General features: G+C 39.4%; 1 protein-coding gene across 8 annotated transcripts; it reads left to right on the forward strand.

Annotated features, from left to right (window-relative positions):
- The first annotated feature begins 872 nt into the window (after window positions 1–872).
- si:dkeyp-72h1.1 (uncharacterized protein LOC799956 homolog) lies at window positions 873–17,911 on the forward strand. 8 transcript variants are annotated; one of them, XM_059649112.1, is made up of 4 exons: window positions 873–1,150; window positions 3,566–3,653; window positions 5,908–6,073; window positions 14,260–17,911. In XM_059649112.1, the coding sequence occupies exons 2-4, from the start codon at window positions 3,567–3,569 to the stop codon at window positions 14,346–14,348; spliced, it is 342 nt and encodes a 113-aa protein (XP_059505095.1). In that variant the 5' UTR covers window positions 873–1,150; window position 3,566; the 3' UTR covers window positions 14,349–17,911. The 8 variants fall into 8 exon arrangements, with proteins under 8 accessions (XP_059505095.1, XP_048394082.1, XP_059505094.1 ...); XM_048538125.2 differs by having other exon boundaries at window positions 876–1,150; window positions 5,866–6,073; XM_059649111.1 differs by lacking the exon at window positions 873–1,150 and adding an exon at window positions 2,435–2,762.
- Window positions 17,912–18,226: the final 315 nt, after the last annotated feature.

Genomic DNA, 18,226 nt, shown 5'->3' on the forward strand with positions numbered 1-18,226 from the left:
AATATGATATTCTTCAGGTTCTATGTGGATCATACTGAGCAATACTTGCCATGTCTGCAGGTTGAATTCACCACCAGTCATCTCTCTCTAATGAGACAGCAGTGCTATATTCCTCTGGGACTGTGGCATCTTTGCCTTTTTTCCAGAATTTATATTTTCTAAAGTTTTTGTGATCTTCTATGAGCCACAAAGCCCATATATCTTCTATACAAGACATTCAAATGTTAGCATGTTTTCCATTCATTTCAACCAGCAATAGCACAAGTTTCCTATCTTAATACTGGTGTGTATATATAATTTAGAATACTTTTGTCCTTTCATTTTCTCCAGCTTAGTGTCTCTTAGATATGGAATTGATACTTTCATTATTGCTTTTGGATTGCATAAATTGTTCACAATGAATGGGGACCATAGGCATGGCCAACATTTTCTATCCAACTCTAATACCCTTTGAGAAGTGAGCTTCCTCTTGAATTGCTGTGGTCCAAGTTGTGAAGTTGTGCACCCATGGGACGATTAGGGAAATAGACAAATAAATGATGGTGATGTATTTCTAAGTTAGGATGGTTTGTGGCCTGAAGGTGACTTGGAGGTAATGATGTCCCAGGAGCATGCTGCCCTTATCACTATAAGCTGGCAGGTTTGGAAAGGAGCTATTCAAAGAAACCTTAGTGAGTTGCAGCAATGACTTTTGCCCACACTGCAACCTCAATGGTTCTATGGAGGGGAGAGAAACTTTTGAATGTGGTGAATGAGCTGTCAATCAAGTAGTCTGCTTGAGTTTTGGATGTTTATGGAGCTGCACGCACCCTGACCTGAGTAGCATTCCATCACACTCCTTGCTGGTGCTTTACGTTGGGAAGGCATTGGAGGGACAGGAAATGTATTACTCAACACAGAAGTGTCAGGCTATGATCTCCTCTTGTGGTTTGAGTATTTATATGACTGGTTCAGTTCCGGTAAAAGGTAACCATTGGTCATAACGGTGAAAGGCGTTGTACTTCAGTGTGAAGTAGTCAGACGTACTGTTGTTGAGTGGTCCGTGCCTTGCCGCCATTGTCACTTGCCTGCTAACATCTCAAGCCTAAACGTGAAGTCCGGATCTTGGTGCATGCAGTCTCAGACTGCTTCATTATCCGAGGAGATTGTGGTGAGTATGACTGAGCACTGGATTGGCCAGGTTTCCGGCTTTAACAACACCGCCAACACATGTTGAAGCAATATTCCCAGCGGAAAACACACCTGCTTGTCCTTGAAACAATGTCGCCGTTAAAAACAAAATAAAAATGGGGCATGAGCAATCTTCGAATCCCATCGTTTTAAAACGGCGGCCAGTCTTCGCTCTGGTGTTAATTTCAGTTCTTGAAAAATCAAACATCTGTCTTCTTTGAAACTCTATTGTCGGTCCTTCGGAAAGGTAACTATCCAGAACAGGACTGCGCCAGGGGCCCGGGGTCAAGTCCCACCTGTTCCCGGAGATGTCTAGAATTGTATATGGTTACCAAGGGCTTCATGAAGATGATCTGGGTGGCACTGTACAACAATGGAAATGATCTGATGTGTTTCCCTTGACTGTTCGTACACAAAGATTCAATTTTACGTTATCATTCTTCTGATGAAATCTGGGAATGTATAAATGAGTTACTCTGTTTTTTTTAAATCCACCATGCAATCAGTTCGGCCTGCAACACAATTTATATATCGTGACTTTCATTTGTTTTAATTTAATCTCCTAGGAATCTGATCAGTTCGTATTTCTATGGGAATTCGCGCTGGCGTGCTGGTGTTAGTTAAATGATGACATGATGAATGTTACTGTCAAATAGATTTTCTTGCTGCGCCTGTTTAATTCTTAAAGTTATGAATATTTTAAAGTTTAAAAAGGGCAAAACTGGAGAGATCTGCAATGAGAAGTCACAAGCACCGCACTCGATTGAGATTTTAACCTCTTCAGAGAGGTGGGGGTGGGAGATTTCTGCCTGGTTTCTGACGAGAGATGTCTTTGTGGTTTTATGGACTGATCATTTATATAAAAAAAAACATCAAACCGGCTGCAAGCAGCACACAGGAAAACAAGATATGGCCATAGCCTATTCAGAACCCCCTTTCTAGCCAGTAAAACAGGTTGTTGTGGTTAAATATCAGGCAGGGCTGTTGTCAGAAAGTAGGTGATTATATATTAACGTCATCGAAAACTTAAAACTGCCGCTGCAGCCCATCTCCTGGATAGGCAATTTTTTAAAATTTTACATTAAAGCAAGGTGCAGCCGAATTTGAATAAGAATAATGCAAAATCCTTTTAATCTAAACAATCCGTTGCTAAATTAAAATACGACCAAGAATATGCGTGCCTGTTTGTAAGGTGTCCATTATTTGCTTGAGATTTTAGAGAGTAGACGAGCTCTTTTTTTTTCTTTTGTCTCCCTCTCCGCACCATACATGGTGTAGACAGTACATTGCTGGGTGGGAGCTGTTTTACTGACTGACCGGCACTGACTCCCCATGCTTGCACACTGGTGATGTCGATGTGTTGAGAAAGCCTCTCTCTCTCTCTCTCACTCTGAGGTTGCATGTTATTGCTGGGGCGCCTCACTCTCGCCGGGTCCTGTCAGCGGCAGTCTGCCCGCAGCTACTATAAAGCTGTCACCCATCAAAAAAGCGGAGACTGTCCAGCTCCAACAAGCAAGCACGCCAACATACCTCCGAACCCAGAGCAGGCGCAAATTGCGTGCAGCTCCCCCAGGTGTATTTATCCTCTGAAGGTAAGAATTGGTGCCGGTGGGGCTTTTTTTAAAAATATACATGAACACAGCCTGTCCCCATCGTGTTAGCTCTGTCTCCACCAGCAATGGTTTGTGGAGCTGGAGGATTACCGGGCGCCGGGAGGGCCTTTTAAAGGTAAACATTTTGCTGTCTTCTCATCACGTCGGGTTCAAAACAAACCGCTGATTGATCGGAATCGACGGCAGCCCGCAGGCCGTCAGAATGGCGACAAACCACTGCCCGGCATCAGTTCAAACTGAGTATCGACACGAGCGATCAGGGAGTGTGTAGTTTGTGTGTGTGTGGGGGTTGGGAATGGGGGGGGGAAGCGTTTTATTTCGGGCAAATGTGTGTCCCGCTGAGGTTTGACCTTTTGTTGGAATGTATGGGAGCGGGTTTACCCCCCCGGGGTGGGGGTGGGCAGCTCATTGTGGTGAGACCCTGAAGCGGGTGAAGGTGTGTGCGGGTCTGACCACAAGGAGCTGCCCCTTGTGCTGACCCTGAGCAAGAACAGCCTCTCGAATGGAAAGCTGGCTTCCTGACTGAAGGACCGCGTTTCTCTGCCCAGCTTTCCACCATCAATTGATGGAGCACTTTTTTTCGAGGGCGATGTTTGTTTGTTTGTTTTTCCCCCTCCTGTTGTTTATTGCTTAACTTCCTTCGTTATCTGAAAGCTCCCCATTGCAGCCACATTAAGAAGCGGGTGAAATGAACCAACAGGCCATTGCCAGTGGAATGAAGGCGGACACACGGCCGGGGGCTGCATAAGGCTAACTCGTTCCGTGCTCTCTCTATCTTTCAGAATGACGGAAGTGATGAGCAGCTGTGAGCCTGTAATGGAGGATTTTACTTTAACCCAGACACCAGAACAGGGAAGACTCTCCTTTCAGGTAATCAGTGTGTGTCTAAGAGGGGGGAAACAGCCTGAGGACAGGGTAATCAGTAAATATAACATCGTTTTAACTCTACATTTCTTCTCCCGATTTCCACTCTCACATTTGTACCCAGCGGCTTGCATAGCAGCGAGCGAAGTGACGGCTCGTTGCTAGCACATGCGGCTAATCGCTTGTGTGCCTTGTTGAGTTTATTTTTGCTCCTGTCACCAAATAGTGTGAAGACTTATTTTAGCAGCGTACATTTTATCACCCTATTGTAGGTGTATGGAACACAGAATGCCAACTTTCGCATCTGTAAACGGGAACTGAATTTTTCACATCTTCCTTACGCTAAAGGGGAATGCTGACAGACTTTATTAACGATGGCCGTTTTCTGTGCTGCCCAGAATAAGCTCAGCTCCGCAACTTCACCGACGAGGCAAGATAGAATGGCTTCAGTCATTAAATGAATCAGAAAGCTGAAGGCGTTAAGAGGAGAGCCACGCGTTCGATTGTTTCAAAGACAGCAGAGGGGTCAAGGAGAGATGATGCACTAGTTACAGTCACAGAGAATGCGATTAATGCCTATCGGGCTGGCAGGCCTATGTTGGAGCGGTAGGGACGACTGAAAACCCTGTTGGGGTGGTTCAAACGGGGGGCATCAGAAAGATTTGCTGCAGTCCAGGAGCTGACAACAGAATCTAGGATCCCAGAGCACAAGGGAAGGTTGAAAGTTTATTTCGTGACAAGCAAAGGGATGAAGTTTTTTTGTTATACAGAGGTGGTGACATTTTTTAAAAATAGCCGAACAGTGCCCAAAAAGGAAACCATTTACATTATCAGTTAAAGTGTGGGCAATGAAGAATAATTTCTGTGAGCAGGATTTGAGTGTAAAAGGGAGTGTAGCAACAGGAGTTGGATGAAATGAAATTGGAGAAGACACCAGAGAGGAATTGTATAGAAATTAGACAGACACAAGGAATTAAAACTAGGCTGGTGATGAGATAGGGGAGATTAAGTTTCGTAAGCAGGGGGCTAGGGGAAGAAGAGGATGGTCTCTTCCAGAAATGTGGAAATCCATTAAAGTCATATGTTTGTTGGAGCAGGGATGAATTTAAGACAGTGACAGGTATTAGAGAAAGGGAAATTTAGATAGTTTTTCCTTACTAGAATGATCATTGACTAGTGGTTCATTTGGTAAAGTCGTGTAATCAAGAAAGATCTGACAATGATGATTGTGTGAGATAAACTGGATTTACCAAATGATAATGAATGCTTTCTTTGGAACAAGGACATTAACCATGAACTTAAGGGAACAGTTGAAAATATCAATTATTTGGCAAATGGGCTGTCAAGATCAAGCAGCCCTCAGTGTGCGGGAACAGTTTTTGATAAGATTGCAGAGAACAGGCTGGATACAGAAAGGAGAGTACAATTTAGGGAATGTCAGGCATTTGTCTTTAATCTAAGTCATTGAGAAGTGTACTTTATCTTATGTTCAATGTAGATTCACATTTGGGCCCCTTAATATTCGTATAACTTATTTATGTCTAGTGAGTTTGGGCATAGGTTGAAAAGACACCAGGCTTACCAACCCCAAGATTGCATGGCTACTGTTGGAGTTTAACTAATAATGCTAAACAGCTTACAAGCATAGCGCACTGGTCAGGTTAGGAAACACAAATTAGCCCAAAATTGCTGAATGCTCTTTTCCATTCCATGCCAAAACATTTTAAGACACATGGTTGTGTCCAGGTCATCTATCTTCCATATACAAACATAGTTTAGGTTTAGGTTTTTTAATTAATCACGAGTAATCTAGCTATTTTTCCTTTCACTTAGGACAGAATTGAAATAGAAAAAAAAGTCTGCAGCTGTTGTGCAAATAGATTAAAATAGCAATATAGAGCTTGTATAACAGTCAAGGGAGCTTTCTCCATTCTCTTCAATTCCTTTTCTTCTGAGTGAAGGGAAATTGGAATGATGTACTGCATATCTCTCAGTGGTCAAAGGTTAGAGCAGGTCAACCATTCATTGTTTCAACTGTAAGAAGGGGGATGACCTGACAAGACCCTGTATGTGGACAAAACAGCAGCTCAGTCACAAATTATGTCTCCCTATTTAAAAAAACAATCAGTTTGAATGTACTGATGACTTTGTTTTGAGGAAAAATCGAACAGTACAGAGAAAGGTATTAATGGTAAAGAATAGTTTATGTTTACAACAGATATTTCCTGATCCCCATGAAAAATCTGAACGATTTCCTAAGGTGACAAAAAGGCTGCCATCAATTGTGGTTGAACCAACTGAGACTGGCGAGGTGGAGAGTGGAGAGCTCCGATGGCCTCCTGACGAAATGAATGTGTTAGAGGATGTGGAGCATCACCAAAGTGAATTAACATCCAAACCAAAAATACCAGAGGATGAGGAAGAAGGTAAAATGGGCATTTCTTAGTTGCTGACTGTTGCTTATTTTTAAGAGTAATTAATACTGAAAAATGCCACTCAGAAGAATTGTTTTGTTTACCTGAATGAAGAAGACTTGATGTCACCAGCCATTCTTCTATGCCTCTGTGTAAACTTTGTTCTGAAACTAGATCTCAAGGCATAACTTCCTTTTCAAATTGAAATTTTTGTCAGTCGCTGCTTCAAGTAAAGGTATCTTATATATCTAAAATATAAAGATGCACTTAACCATTTCAGTTGTCATGATCAGGGTAGTGAGGGCTTTAAAATTAAACAATGTCTGAGAAGTTGGCAGTGTGAAGAATAAGGTTTGGGCAAGCAAAAACATAAGGTTTTAAAGTTGAGGTAGCAAAACACTAATGTGGCAAATGAAAATCAGAGAATGGCAGGAAGGGGCAGAGAGAAAAAATGTAAAAATATACCAGCAGTCTAGATTAGAAGCAACAAAGATAGCATAAAAACTGAAAGGCTCTATATTTGAATTCCCATGGCGGTCATAACAAAGTAAATAGATTGATAGCACACAATGAATTGAATAAACATGTCCTTTTAACCTTTTCAAGGACATGACTGCAGGATGAGAAGGATTGGCTTTGAATATTGAGGGATACATGGCATTCATGCAGAATAGAAAGCTAGGTAAAGGCAGAGGGTAAGCTCTCAAAATCAGATATGGTATTGGTGCGCACTGGTTTGAGATAACCTTTGTTCAGGAGATGAGAATTTAGAATCAGCTTGGATGAAAATGAAGAATAATGAGGGAATGAAGTCATTTCTATGAATGATCTACAGGCAAAGTTAAACATTAATCATGATGCTGAAGAAGAAATATCGAATGCTGTAATAAAGGGATTACAATCTAAAATGAAAATCCATTTGGTAATAGTAGCCTTATTGAAAAATTCGAAGAATTTGCTGGGATGGATTCATAGAACAGCACATTTTGGAACTGACCAGACAGCAGGCTATGTAGACTTGCTATTGTGTAATGTGACATGCTTAATTAATGGTCTCAGAGTAAAGGCAGCTCTCAGTAGCAGGGATCATAGTATGATCGAATGTTATGTCCAGTTTGAAAAGGAGAAACATGGTCTTAAGACTAGTATCTTAAACTTCAATAAGAGCAACTAAGGGAGCAAGAAAGCTGAGCTAACTAAAGTGAGCTGGAATATTAAGCTAGGAGATACATTAGTAAAGAAGCAGGGGCAGACATTTAAAGGGATATTTAAACGTATTCAAAATAAATGCATTCCTACTATAAAGAAAAATTTCAAGTGGAGGAACCACCATCCATGGTTAACTGAAGAAATAAAGAGAGCTTCATACCTAAAAAAAATGTAATTACACAAAGCCAAGTTACAGGTAAGATGATTAGTCAGAATATAAATTATAGCAGATAATGACTAAAATGCTAATCAGCACTAATGACAGCATGAAAGCTAGCTAGAAGTATAAAAATACATAGCAGAATTTCTACAGGTATCTAAATAGGAAAACATCAAATGAAGTAAGTCTTGTTCCTCTAGACGGTGAGAATGGGGATTCATAGGGTTACAAAAATCATCCTATCAGCACCTGTACATCAGAAGGTTGAAGGAACAGAGGAACTTGGTGAAATTATAATCACTAGTGATGAGGTAGTGAACAGACTGATGCAGCTGTGGATTGATAAATCTCTAGGTCATGATGAACGTTATCATAGGATCTTAAAAGAGCTGGCTAATGAGGTTATAGAAACTTTGGTGTTAATTTTCTAAAATTCTTTAGTTTCTGGAAAGTTTCCATTGGACTGAAAAGGTATCAAATATAATCCTCTATTCAAGAAGGCTGAAAACAATAGTCTATGGTCCTGTTGGTTTGGCATCTGACATGGGTGGGTGTTAGATCAATTATTAAGAAGGCTATAACTGAGCAATTGGAGAAACTTGCAGTAGTCTGGAAGGGTCAGCATGGTGTTGTGAAAGGGAATTGTTTAACCAATTAGTTTGAATTCTTTGAAGAAGTAAGATATGCTGTGGATGAAGGGGAGCTTGTAGACATGCTGTATTTGGACTTCCAGATAGCATTTGACAAGGTTCCACACAAAAGCTCTCATGGTATAGGGGTACAATAATAACATGTTTAAAAGGTATGCTAGCAGAACAAGTGAATGTGCATAAATGGATCCTATTCAGATTGGCAGGATATGTCATGTGGGGTCCCAGAGGCATTTGAGCTGGGCCCTCAACTTTTTTCCAATTTTGATCAATGACTTGGATGAAATGACTGAAGGCAGAGTGGCAAAATTTGCAGTTGACACAAGAACAGGCAGGAATTTATGTTGTGAAAAGGACATTTCAAGGATGCAGACTGATATAGATAAGTTAAATGAGTAAACAAAATACAGGCAGATGGAGTGTAATTTATGAAAATGCGAAGTTGTTCACTTTGTCAGGAAGAATAAAAGCAGTATTATTTAAACTGTGAATAATTGTAGAATTCACAAATGCAGAGAAATCTAGGTGGTCTAGTGCAGGAGTAACAAAAAGTTAATATGTAAACACTGCAAGTGATTAAGAATGCTAATGGAATGTTACCTGTTAATATGAGAGCAAAGAGTATATCAGTAAGATTGTCATGCTTCAGTTAAACAGAGTATTGATAAGACCACGTTTTAGATACTGTGCACACTTTTGGTTTGCTAAAGGTGGTTCAGAGGATGTTTATTAGATTGTGCAGGTTGTCTTATGATGAAATATGAGACATTTCAGGCTTGTTTTCACTAGACTCTAGAAGAGTGGGGGCTGATTTAATTGAAGTTTATAAGATGATGAGGTGAACACAGAAAGGGTGTTTATACTTATGAGTGAGCCCAGAACTAGGGGGCACTCTTTCATGTTTAGAGGTTGACTTTTTGGGCAGGTATGTGGGTCATTATTTTTCTCAGGGGTTTGTGCAGCTAGTGGAACTCTGCCTCAGAAGTTGGTGGAGACTGGGACAATAAATATTTTTAAGGCAGAAGTAGATGGGTTTATGTTAGAGAAAAGTATCAAATGTTATTGGGGATAGATGTAGATGTAGAATTTGGAACACAGAGAGATCAGCAACGATTTTATTAAATGTCAGAGCAGGCAAGAATGGCCTACCCCTGCTCCTAAACCGTACGTTTATATGTTTGTATTCATACCTCATTATTGTGTTACACTTGCAGGTAATGCTTTATTACAGCAGAATCTTAAATAAATACAAAATGTGTTCAGCAATTTAAAATAATATCTGACGTTGATAGTCTCCTGAAATTATAAGTCTAGATTCCCTAGAGTGTGGAAACAGACCCTTTGGCCCAACAAGTCCACACCAACCCTTGGAGCAGTCCACCCAGACCAATCCCCCTATAACCCACACACGCCTGAACACTACAAGCAATTTAGCATGGCCAATCCACCTAGCCTGCTCATCTTTGGACTGTGGGAAGAACTGGAGCACCCGGAGGAAACCCATGCAGACACAGGGAGAATATGCAAACCCTGCACAGACAGTTGCCTGACACTGGAATTGAACTCAGGTCCCTGCCACTGTGAGGCTGCAGTGCTAACCACTTTGCACCACAATCTAACCATTCATTCCAACTCGAAATTTGCACAAAAACAGTAAGCCTTTAAAGAAAATTTTCTTTTTGCTATTTTAGAACTTCTGATTTATGCCACATTTTCTGGATGAAATGCAGCAGTTTGTTGACTATGTAATGTATTGAATACTACATAGCAGAAAAGTGAGGAATGGCTGATCATTCTTTTTGAATGGTATATTTAAATTCTATGTTTGGGCCATAAACCTGCAGAACAAAAATCAATGAAACATAATATGTTGAAATCTTATGTGCTTATTTGTAATTAACTGACATATAAGCCAGAATTTAATGTCTGCCCCTGTGGTGCATTTGGTGTTGGGGTGATACTTAATCAGTGACAGGGTAATGAGTGGGAATCCCACAGCCTTCCTACCACTGCCCTGATTAAATGTGAGCTAGGATAAATTATGGACAGCCTTTACACCCCATCACCACTTGAGGTTTAATGCCCATGGGTCTCAGCCAGCTGTAGGGGTGGGCAGGTGAGCTCACTGTGTAGAGAGCATGTCGAGCAAACCAGTGAGGAATTGCTTGCAATCTTTCAGGGAGCTGAGGTGGGAGAGGGGTAAAGACACCCAGTTCTTAACCAAGGGATCAGAAAAAGGAGCACACCAAGAGCCATCTCTTGCCCTGTCGCTGACTCCCCTTCTGCTCCCAGCTCCTCTGCGGTTTCCCTGTTAACACTCATATCAGAATCTGGAATATGACAATGCGTCCCTGGTGGCGTACTGTTCAATAGAGATGTCAGCCTCAAATTGGCTAATAGCTGCCTGAGTGACACTTACTTTGGTAGACCTTCACTGAAAGAGGCGATGATGCTCTCTCACACACTAGCCAGCATCCCAGTGCATCCATTAAATAGCAACCACAATTTTGATCAGAACAAGAAAGTTACCAACAAAGCTTATTTGAGAGCAATCTACTGCATTCCAGATCATCATAAAGATTGATAATCAAATGCAATTTCACTTCATCTACTTCAGATTCCACACGCGAGTTTTCTCCTATCATCTCCCAATTTTCTCTTGAACTATACAAAGGAACAGAACTATTGACACATTCTCTAAGGCATTTTTCTTCATTCTGTATTTGGTGTTAGATAGAGAATGAATGTTGACAGACTATTTTCACCTGACATGCATACACATGCACTTTTCAAAACTATTATTGGATTTGATGAGGATTAGTAAACCAGCTGATTCTTTTTCTCTTCCTACAGCTAGAAACTCAAGCCAATTATCATTGCTGTATTTTACACTTCTTAATAATGTTGCAGCGCATTGTATATTATAACTATTGATAATATTTTCACTGAGAATAACATTGAGGTAGACTACTGGTATAAAAAGCATGTGTTACATTACATATTTTTACCACATAATGTGGTCCAATTTACAGTTGGAGTGAATGTAACTACATTTGCCTTTAGTTAGCCTTGCCTTTGTATGTCTAATTTTTAGTTTTTATTATGCTGCAAGTTTAAATAGCAAGCTGATAACAACTGAGGGAAACAAGCCTCTGGGACCTGAATAAAGGCCAAACAACTGTCTATCTCCTCAACTAACTTGATTTAAGGATTGTGAAATTAGCAGCACAAGGACTGGGAAGGACATGCAAATTAGAATGGGTGAATGCAAGGTAAAATCAGCTAGAAAAAGTGAGTGAAAAAGAATAGAAGGGAAAAGTTTAAAAAAAATTTAAAACTATCAGATTGATTAGCAGAGCAGACCCAATGGACCGAATGGCCTACTTCTGTTCCTAAGTCCTATAGCCTTACGGTCAATTACTTGAAGTGATATAACTCCACTCTAGTAATTGTTGAGTTTCAATATTGAAGGAGTTGAATTCAGTAAATTGACTCTTATCATTATTAAAACATCTAGCTATGTGACCTAGATTCACCCAAAGTGCTGTTATTTCAGTATTTTCAGAGTCAGCATCAGTGAATGAATTGTTGCATTGTGGCTTTGATTCCAGACCAGACAGGCTTGCAAGTTTCAGATTGTTACCTGACATCATGACATGTAATGTTCTGGTATGAAGAGTTCTGCCTTGACTTTAATGACACTCTCCTTATATTGGAGTCAGAGCAGTATTTTATGAATGTACAGAAAACCACAAACCACACTAGGAATAGTGATGCAGTTCCTTGTCAGGGTGGTGCGTGGCGTCAATGCGCACTTGCAGCTGTTAGGTCTCTCATGCATCTATTACCCTATTCTTCTCAGTGATGGAGTCTCAGTTCTGCATTATACTGTTGAAGGAGGCTTGCTGTACGCATTGTAGGTAGTACTTACTGCTACTGCAGTAGAGTGAATGCTTCATAAATATTATTGCAGCTTGACTTATCCAGGCAAGTGGAGTGCATTCCATCCTACTTCTGCTTCGTAACTTGTAGATGGTGGACAGGCTTTGAACAATGAAAAGATGGGTAACTTACTATAGAATTCCCAGCCAGTGACTTCATCTTGTAGCCACAGTACTTATTTACATGTATTATGCCTTCAGAAGATGGGAATATCACTGGGTGGGCCAGCATTTATTTCCCACCCTAGTTGTCCTTGAGAAGACATTGATGAGCTGCCTTCTTGAACTGCCAAACATTCCATCTGGTGTAGGAGCGAATATTATGGAGACAGTTCAGAACTTTGATCTGGTGGCATTAAAAGAATGACACCATAATTCCAATTCAAGATGATGCATTACTGAACAGCTTCTGCATCAGCTTTTCAGTGCTTTAGCTTGCTTCAGCTGTATTGCATGCAAATAGTCTAGGCCTGAAATGTCAGCTATTGTGGTCCTAAGATACTGCTTGGCCTGCTGTGATCATCCAGCTCCACACTTTGTTATCTTGGCATGCAAGTAGTCCTGCTTTGTAACTTCACCAAATCACGCTTAGGTATCATAAAACAATGAACTATGGGTACTGGAGATCTGCAACAAAACCCAAAATTGCTGGAGAAACTCAGCGGGTCTGGCAGTATTCTTGGGAAGAAAACAGTGTTAACGCTTAGAGTCTCGTGATCCTTCATCTGACGATGTGTTACCAGATTAAAAATGTTAACTCTGCTTTCCCTCCACAGATGTTGCCAAACCTGCTGAGTTTCTCTAGCAATTTCTGCTTTTGCTTCATGTTTAGATAAGCCTTGTGCTGTTCCTCACATGCCCTCCTACATTCTTCATTAAACCATTTGTTTGGTTATTAGTAACATCTGCAGAATGTTGATGTTGGAGTATTCAGCAATTGTAGTGCAGCAATGGGTGATACTCAGATTCTTAGATAACACAGTGTGAAGCTGGATGAACACAGCAGGTCAAGCAGCATCAGAGGAGCAGGAAAGCTGATGTTTTGGGCCTAGACCATTCTTCAGAAATGGGGGATGGGGAGACGGTTTTGAAATAAATAGGGAGAGAGGAGGAGGCAGATCGAACATGGATAGAGGAGAAGATAGGTGGAGCGGAGACAGACAGGTCAAAGAGGCAGAGATGGAGCCAGTAAAGGTGGGTGTAGGTGGGGAGTTAGGGAGTTAGGGAGGAGATGGGTCAACCCAGGGAGGACAGACACGTCGAGGGGGCGGGATGAGGTTAGTAGGTAGGAGATGGGGGTGGAGCTTGAGGTGGGAGGAGGGGATAGGTGAGAGGAAGGACAGGTTAGGGAGGCGGAATCATCAATCCACCAGTTTATGAATGTTGTCCAGGTCTTACTACAGGTGGACATGAATCTGTTCTATATCTGAGGAGTGTCAATTGGTGCTGAACATTGTGCAATCATCTGTGACTATTACCGCCTTTGACACCATGATGGAATTGTGGCCCAATGAGTTTCTCATCTCAGAGAAAGATCAGTACAGTTGAGGAATTTCTCTATGTTATGGCTAATTTGGAGTGTACTAATTGCTGACATCTTCCTACCTCTTCATACCTAACTCAAAAAATGCTTTGCTGGAGTCTGAGGACAGGTTGCTTCCTGTATTGAGTTCAATAGTAACACAACAGAAAATAAACAAAAACAATTTATGAGAATAAAAGTAGATGTCATGTTTATACATACATAAGCTAATAAATATATCTTCGTGGGAATAGGGATTTGTTGTTTTGGTGGAATAAACATATGTTTATAAACTGTTCTTTTTGTGACATGTTTATGGGATAAATCTTCCTCATATTAGTACTGATTATGAGGGAAACAGATGGAGTAGTGAAAAAAAGACAGTACCACTTAATAAATTAAACCAGTTCAATCAGCCCTAGTGACCCAAACAAGATAGACTTTAATCCCATGTTTGTAATATTTCTGTTAAAATGTTAGAATGCAAATTTTCCGTAATATAATTTAAAACATGTAAGTTTTGTTTCTGTGTATGAAAGAAACAATGTATTTTTCACTAAATGATGTATCATGCAGCAAATTACTTAGCTTTATTCCAATCATAAGAAAAAAATTTGAAAACTGTGGATCATTCATTCAATAATTGTCTGCCTGATTATTATAAGTGTCTGATTGATGAGTTATAAAGTGAATAATGTTAATTCTCTTCATTCTAGATATATTATCACAACCCAATCAAGTACCTGAAATTGAAATAGACTATTCTGATCAAAGAACATCAGAAAATTCAAATGACAACAGCTAAAGGCTGACATGACCCGACTGGAACCCCACTGTGAATGTTTGGTCACAGACTGGAACCTGGTAGAGAACCTCGAAAGGGATTTTGAGTCAAAAGACTTGTTTGTCAAACGGCTTCATCTGAATGTTTTGCAGTTACTTGAATTTCTGACTTTATTTATATATGGTGGTTGATGTTACATAGAGATAGTATTTATTGTTTATCTATTGTCTATGTATGAAAACCCCTAACATTAAGTGTACATTTGAGCATTATGTTCATATTTGATCAGCAACATCTTTATTTGCCTATATAGCTACATATATAGTAGCTATTTTTACTCTTCCTGTTGTTCTTCTATGTCAATCACCAAACTTGATCCAGATATTAGATTGGAGTAAAATATTCATTATTTGCAAGTATTCATTAGTGTTTCACTCATCATTAGTGTAAATGTGAAATATGTATAAGAAAAGGCAGACCAAACATATTCTGTCATAAGAAAACAAACTAGTATTGTTCATTTAGGTGTAAACACCATGGATGGATTTTGAGTTTTGGAATGCCAGGGGTGATCTGGTGGCCAGGTTCTGGAAAGTTACAATGGTTAAACACTGTGATTTATGAGCCTAAGATAATGTGGTCAGAAATTAATTAGCAATTTGAGAAAAAAAAACAAAGTTTGAGTTCTTGTTATTCTAAACCTTTTTCCATTTGCAAGTTGACACAGTACAACCTGTTCCCAGGCAACAGGAGACTTGAATAGCATTGAAATGAATGGAGATAGCAGAGGAAAAGTGATACAAGGGCATATTGAAGAGCACTATGTCTAAACAGTAACGGAAGCCCATCACATATTACTTGTGATGTTTCATATGGAAAGTGTCTTTCATGTTTATGGTACAGTTCATTTTGAAATCAAATCATTCAGTTTTCTTCAGCATTATTGCAATTAAAATTGTAAGTTTATTGTTTATTTGTAGAACACAGATGAAAAGGTGGACAGATTTTCATCCTTCTACTTTTAGATAATATTCAGTTATAAAAGATGTTATCACCACGATACATCTGAGATAAATGAGATGGTATCAGATGTAGGAGAATACTTTGAAAAAATTCTGAGAAAATTCAGTACTGTGAGGATGTAGTCTCTTGGAAATGGTGTAATCATTAAACAGTGCTAAAGGTGCCTAATGTGAGCAACACTGAATTGAACTGATAGCAATGACAATGTCAAGGGAGCACTACTATGGTGCTATATTACCAATTGCATCATATTGGTTTAAAACTTCAAAGCATAATACCAGTGAGGAAGCTACCACCCTGCTTGTGTACTCATGGAACGCTCACAGATAATGTTTTCATTTGGAACTCAATCTCCTGTATTCAGAAAAGCAGCATCACATTTCCATGTCAGAATTTCCACCTAAAATGCAAAGAACATGGAAATTCCAAAGCAATTCTCTGGTTCATCAAAAAATACTTATTGGGTTTTTTGGTTCGAAAGAAGGAAAAATGCTATCCCCTGCTAATACAACTCCTTCTGGTACTTAGACTTGATTTGATTATGTTGGCAAGGCTAATAGAATTTGATTTAACCAAGACCATTGATGTTTAAAGCAGCAATATAACAAGCAAGAATGTAATTGTTGTCAGTAGCAGTCAAATCACAACTCATTTGAGTTATCATGCATGTATATCGTTTACTGAGAATTAAATTAGAAAGGTTTGAAATTCTCACTGTTCAATGCTCATTAGTCAATACACACAAATGGCAACGAAATGAGTTCTGTACTACAGGAAGATTATGTTGTGTTACATAACATTCACCTCCAATGGACTCATCCACTTGTCATGTTTTGATTCTGTACAATTCTGAAATTTGGAATAAGAAGACCAGTATTATCTGTTAGTGTGTAAGTGTGGGTTGAAGATTTCCTTGAAATGTTTGAGCTCCAAAATTCCTGTGTCTTCTGAACAGGAAAATGACTCAATTTGAGAGGGGTGGGGGCAAAGCAGCTTCAGGTGAACATTTGTTCTGTCTGCCCTTGATGCCTTGCAGTTTGGGATTAGAAATTCTTTGGGAAGTAGGGTTTGGGAATCTTGCACCCATCCTTCTCCTATTGCCTTCCTGGACTAAATCCTGACAGAAATGAAGTCCAGCTGCTTTTAAAATGTCAGTTTCCCAATGGAAGAGCAATACATTTAAATTTTGGACCTTTGAGCCTTCTTTCTTTTAAATTTTATCTGTTTCTACCCTGCTGTAGCTAGGTGCTACAGTGAAATTCCTCCCCCTTCCTTCCTCTACTGGGATGTGTTCCAATTTGCCAAAATGGTGCAGGAATCCATAAAAAGTATGTACATTGACTGACTCCATAATTTCTGATGGATCTTCACTCTCTGACCAGAGGATGGGCAGAGGTGCTGAACTCTGCTGCACCTTTCACAATGCAGAATTACATCAGAATGTTTGTGTCCACTGCCGATTTATATGATGGTTATATTTGTACCAGGCTTCTGATTCCATCCTCACATCTTGCTGGCAATGACCTTTTAATGATTTGTGGTAAAATAGGTGCACTCTCAGTTTACATTGCCATGCTGCTGCTTTCAATTTTTTAATTCTTTACATCAGCATCATTGATTTGAATGCTTTCAATTTATTATACCTCCTAATAAAATCCAATCATGATCCTTTCATAATTGTTGGATTCATTTTCCACTTGTGTAACAATATGAACGTAACTTGTGACATCTGTAGTGTGCTTCCTTTTGCAAAATGTCAGCAGTCACAATCACAGGCTGACATTCCTTGCAACCTGCTTCTCAATGTTTGGTCCAAATGGTGGATGCATGAATGAATGTGTCCAGCTAAAAGAGCGGATTGTCTGTAAAGTGCAAAAGTTATTTCATTCTTGCTGACCAACTGAGAAACCTTGCCTTTGTTGGGCAGGGCTTTAGCTGGCAGTAACCTCTAAGTTCACAAATGCACAAAGAAAAAGAAGGTGTAAATATCAAACATGTAAATTGTAACTCATGGTGGCTAAAACATCTGTGAAATGCCTGCTGTCCTACTAAACTGTGGACATTATTTTTCCCAGTGGTTGATAACCATTTGCATACTTTAAAATACACCATTGTAGCGTGATATTGGGAGAAGGGCAGGGATTCTGAATGATTGGATAGTCTCCCCCGCGCATTATTCCAAATTGCATTAATATCCAAAAATGGGGCACTGTTTCAATCATTAGCTGTTTCTAAAGCACTCACTCATTTAAGTGAGAGTGCTATACATGCCAGTTTTGTGCTATAGCAATAGAACCTCATACAGCAACAGAACACATAACTCAGTCCTCAATTATGTGACTAATTTTAATTCTGTACCAACCTTTATAATAGATGTGGACATTTGTGATGCTGTACTTGAAAAAAAAGTCTGACTTTGTTTCTAGTAGTTTGTTTAGCAAGAAATATATGTGCCACTTTCTTGTTTCTACAATTCAACAACATTTCTGATACTCTGCTGAGCTGTAATTACCACACAATGTTTTGTGCATATGGTTTCAAAATAAAATGAATTAGAAAACTTTGTGTTGAATTTTATTTCCTTACTAATGGATTAGACACATCATTAGGCATACAAAAGTCAACTAGAAAACTCTAGTATAAACAAATATGCTTCTTGGTATCTGAAATATGCTCTTTAAAAATTTATTACACTCAGTAAAGTAATACGGTTAAAAGTTCCAAGTAACTACCTGATATATCTTCAGATGATTACAGTACTGCATAAATATCACATTAAATTATAGAGTACTAGTTGTATTCTAATAGCATTGTTCATATGGGAAAACAGTCTTATAACTGTTCTTTCCTAATCTTCAATTCATTAATTAGTATCC

The sequence above is a fragment of the Stegostoma tigrinum genome, chromosome 10 (genome assembly GCF_030684315.1).
Source record: "Stegostoma tigrinum isolate sSteTig4 chromosome 10, sSteTig4.hap1, whole genome shotgun sequence".
Lineage (NCBI taxonomy): Eukaryota > Metazoa > Chordata > Chondrichthyes > Orectolobiformes > Stegostomatidae > Stegostoma > Stegostoma tigrinum.

Bases quoted from the DNA above. Each gene is read 5' to 3' on its own strand.
- si:dkeyp-72h1.1 (XM_048538125.2), top strand. From the start codon at position 3,567: ATGACGGAAGTGATGAGCAGCTGTGAGCCTGTAATGGAGGATTTTACT. The intron at 3,654-5,865 runs GTAATCAGTGTG...TGTTTACAACAG, and splicing joins AGGGAAGACTCTCCTTTCAG to ATATTTCCTGATCCCCATGA. The intron at 6,074-14,259 runs GTAAAATGGGCA...TCTTCATTCTAG, and splicing joins ACCAGAGGATGAGGAAGAAG to ATATATTATCACAACCCAAT.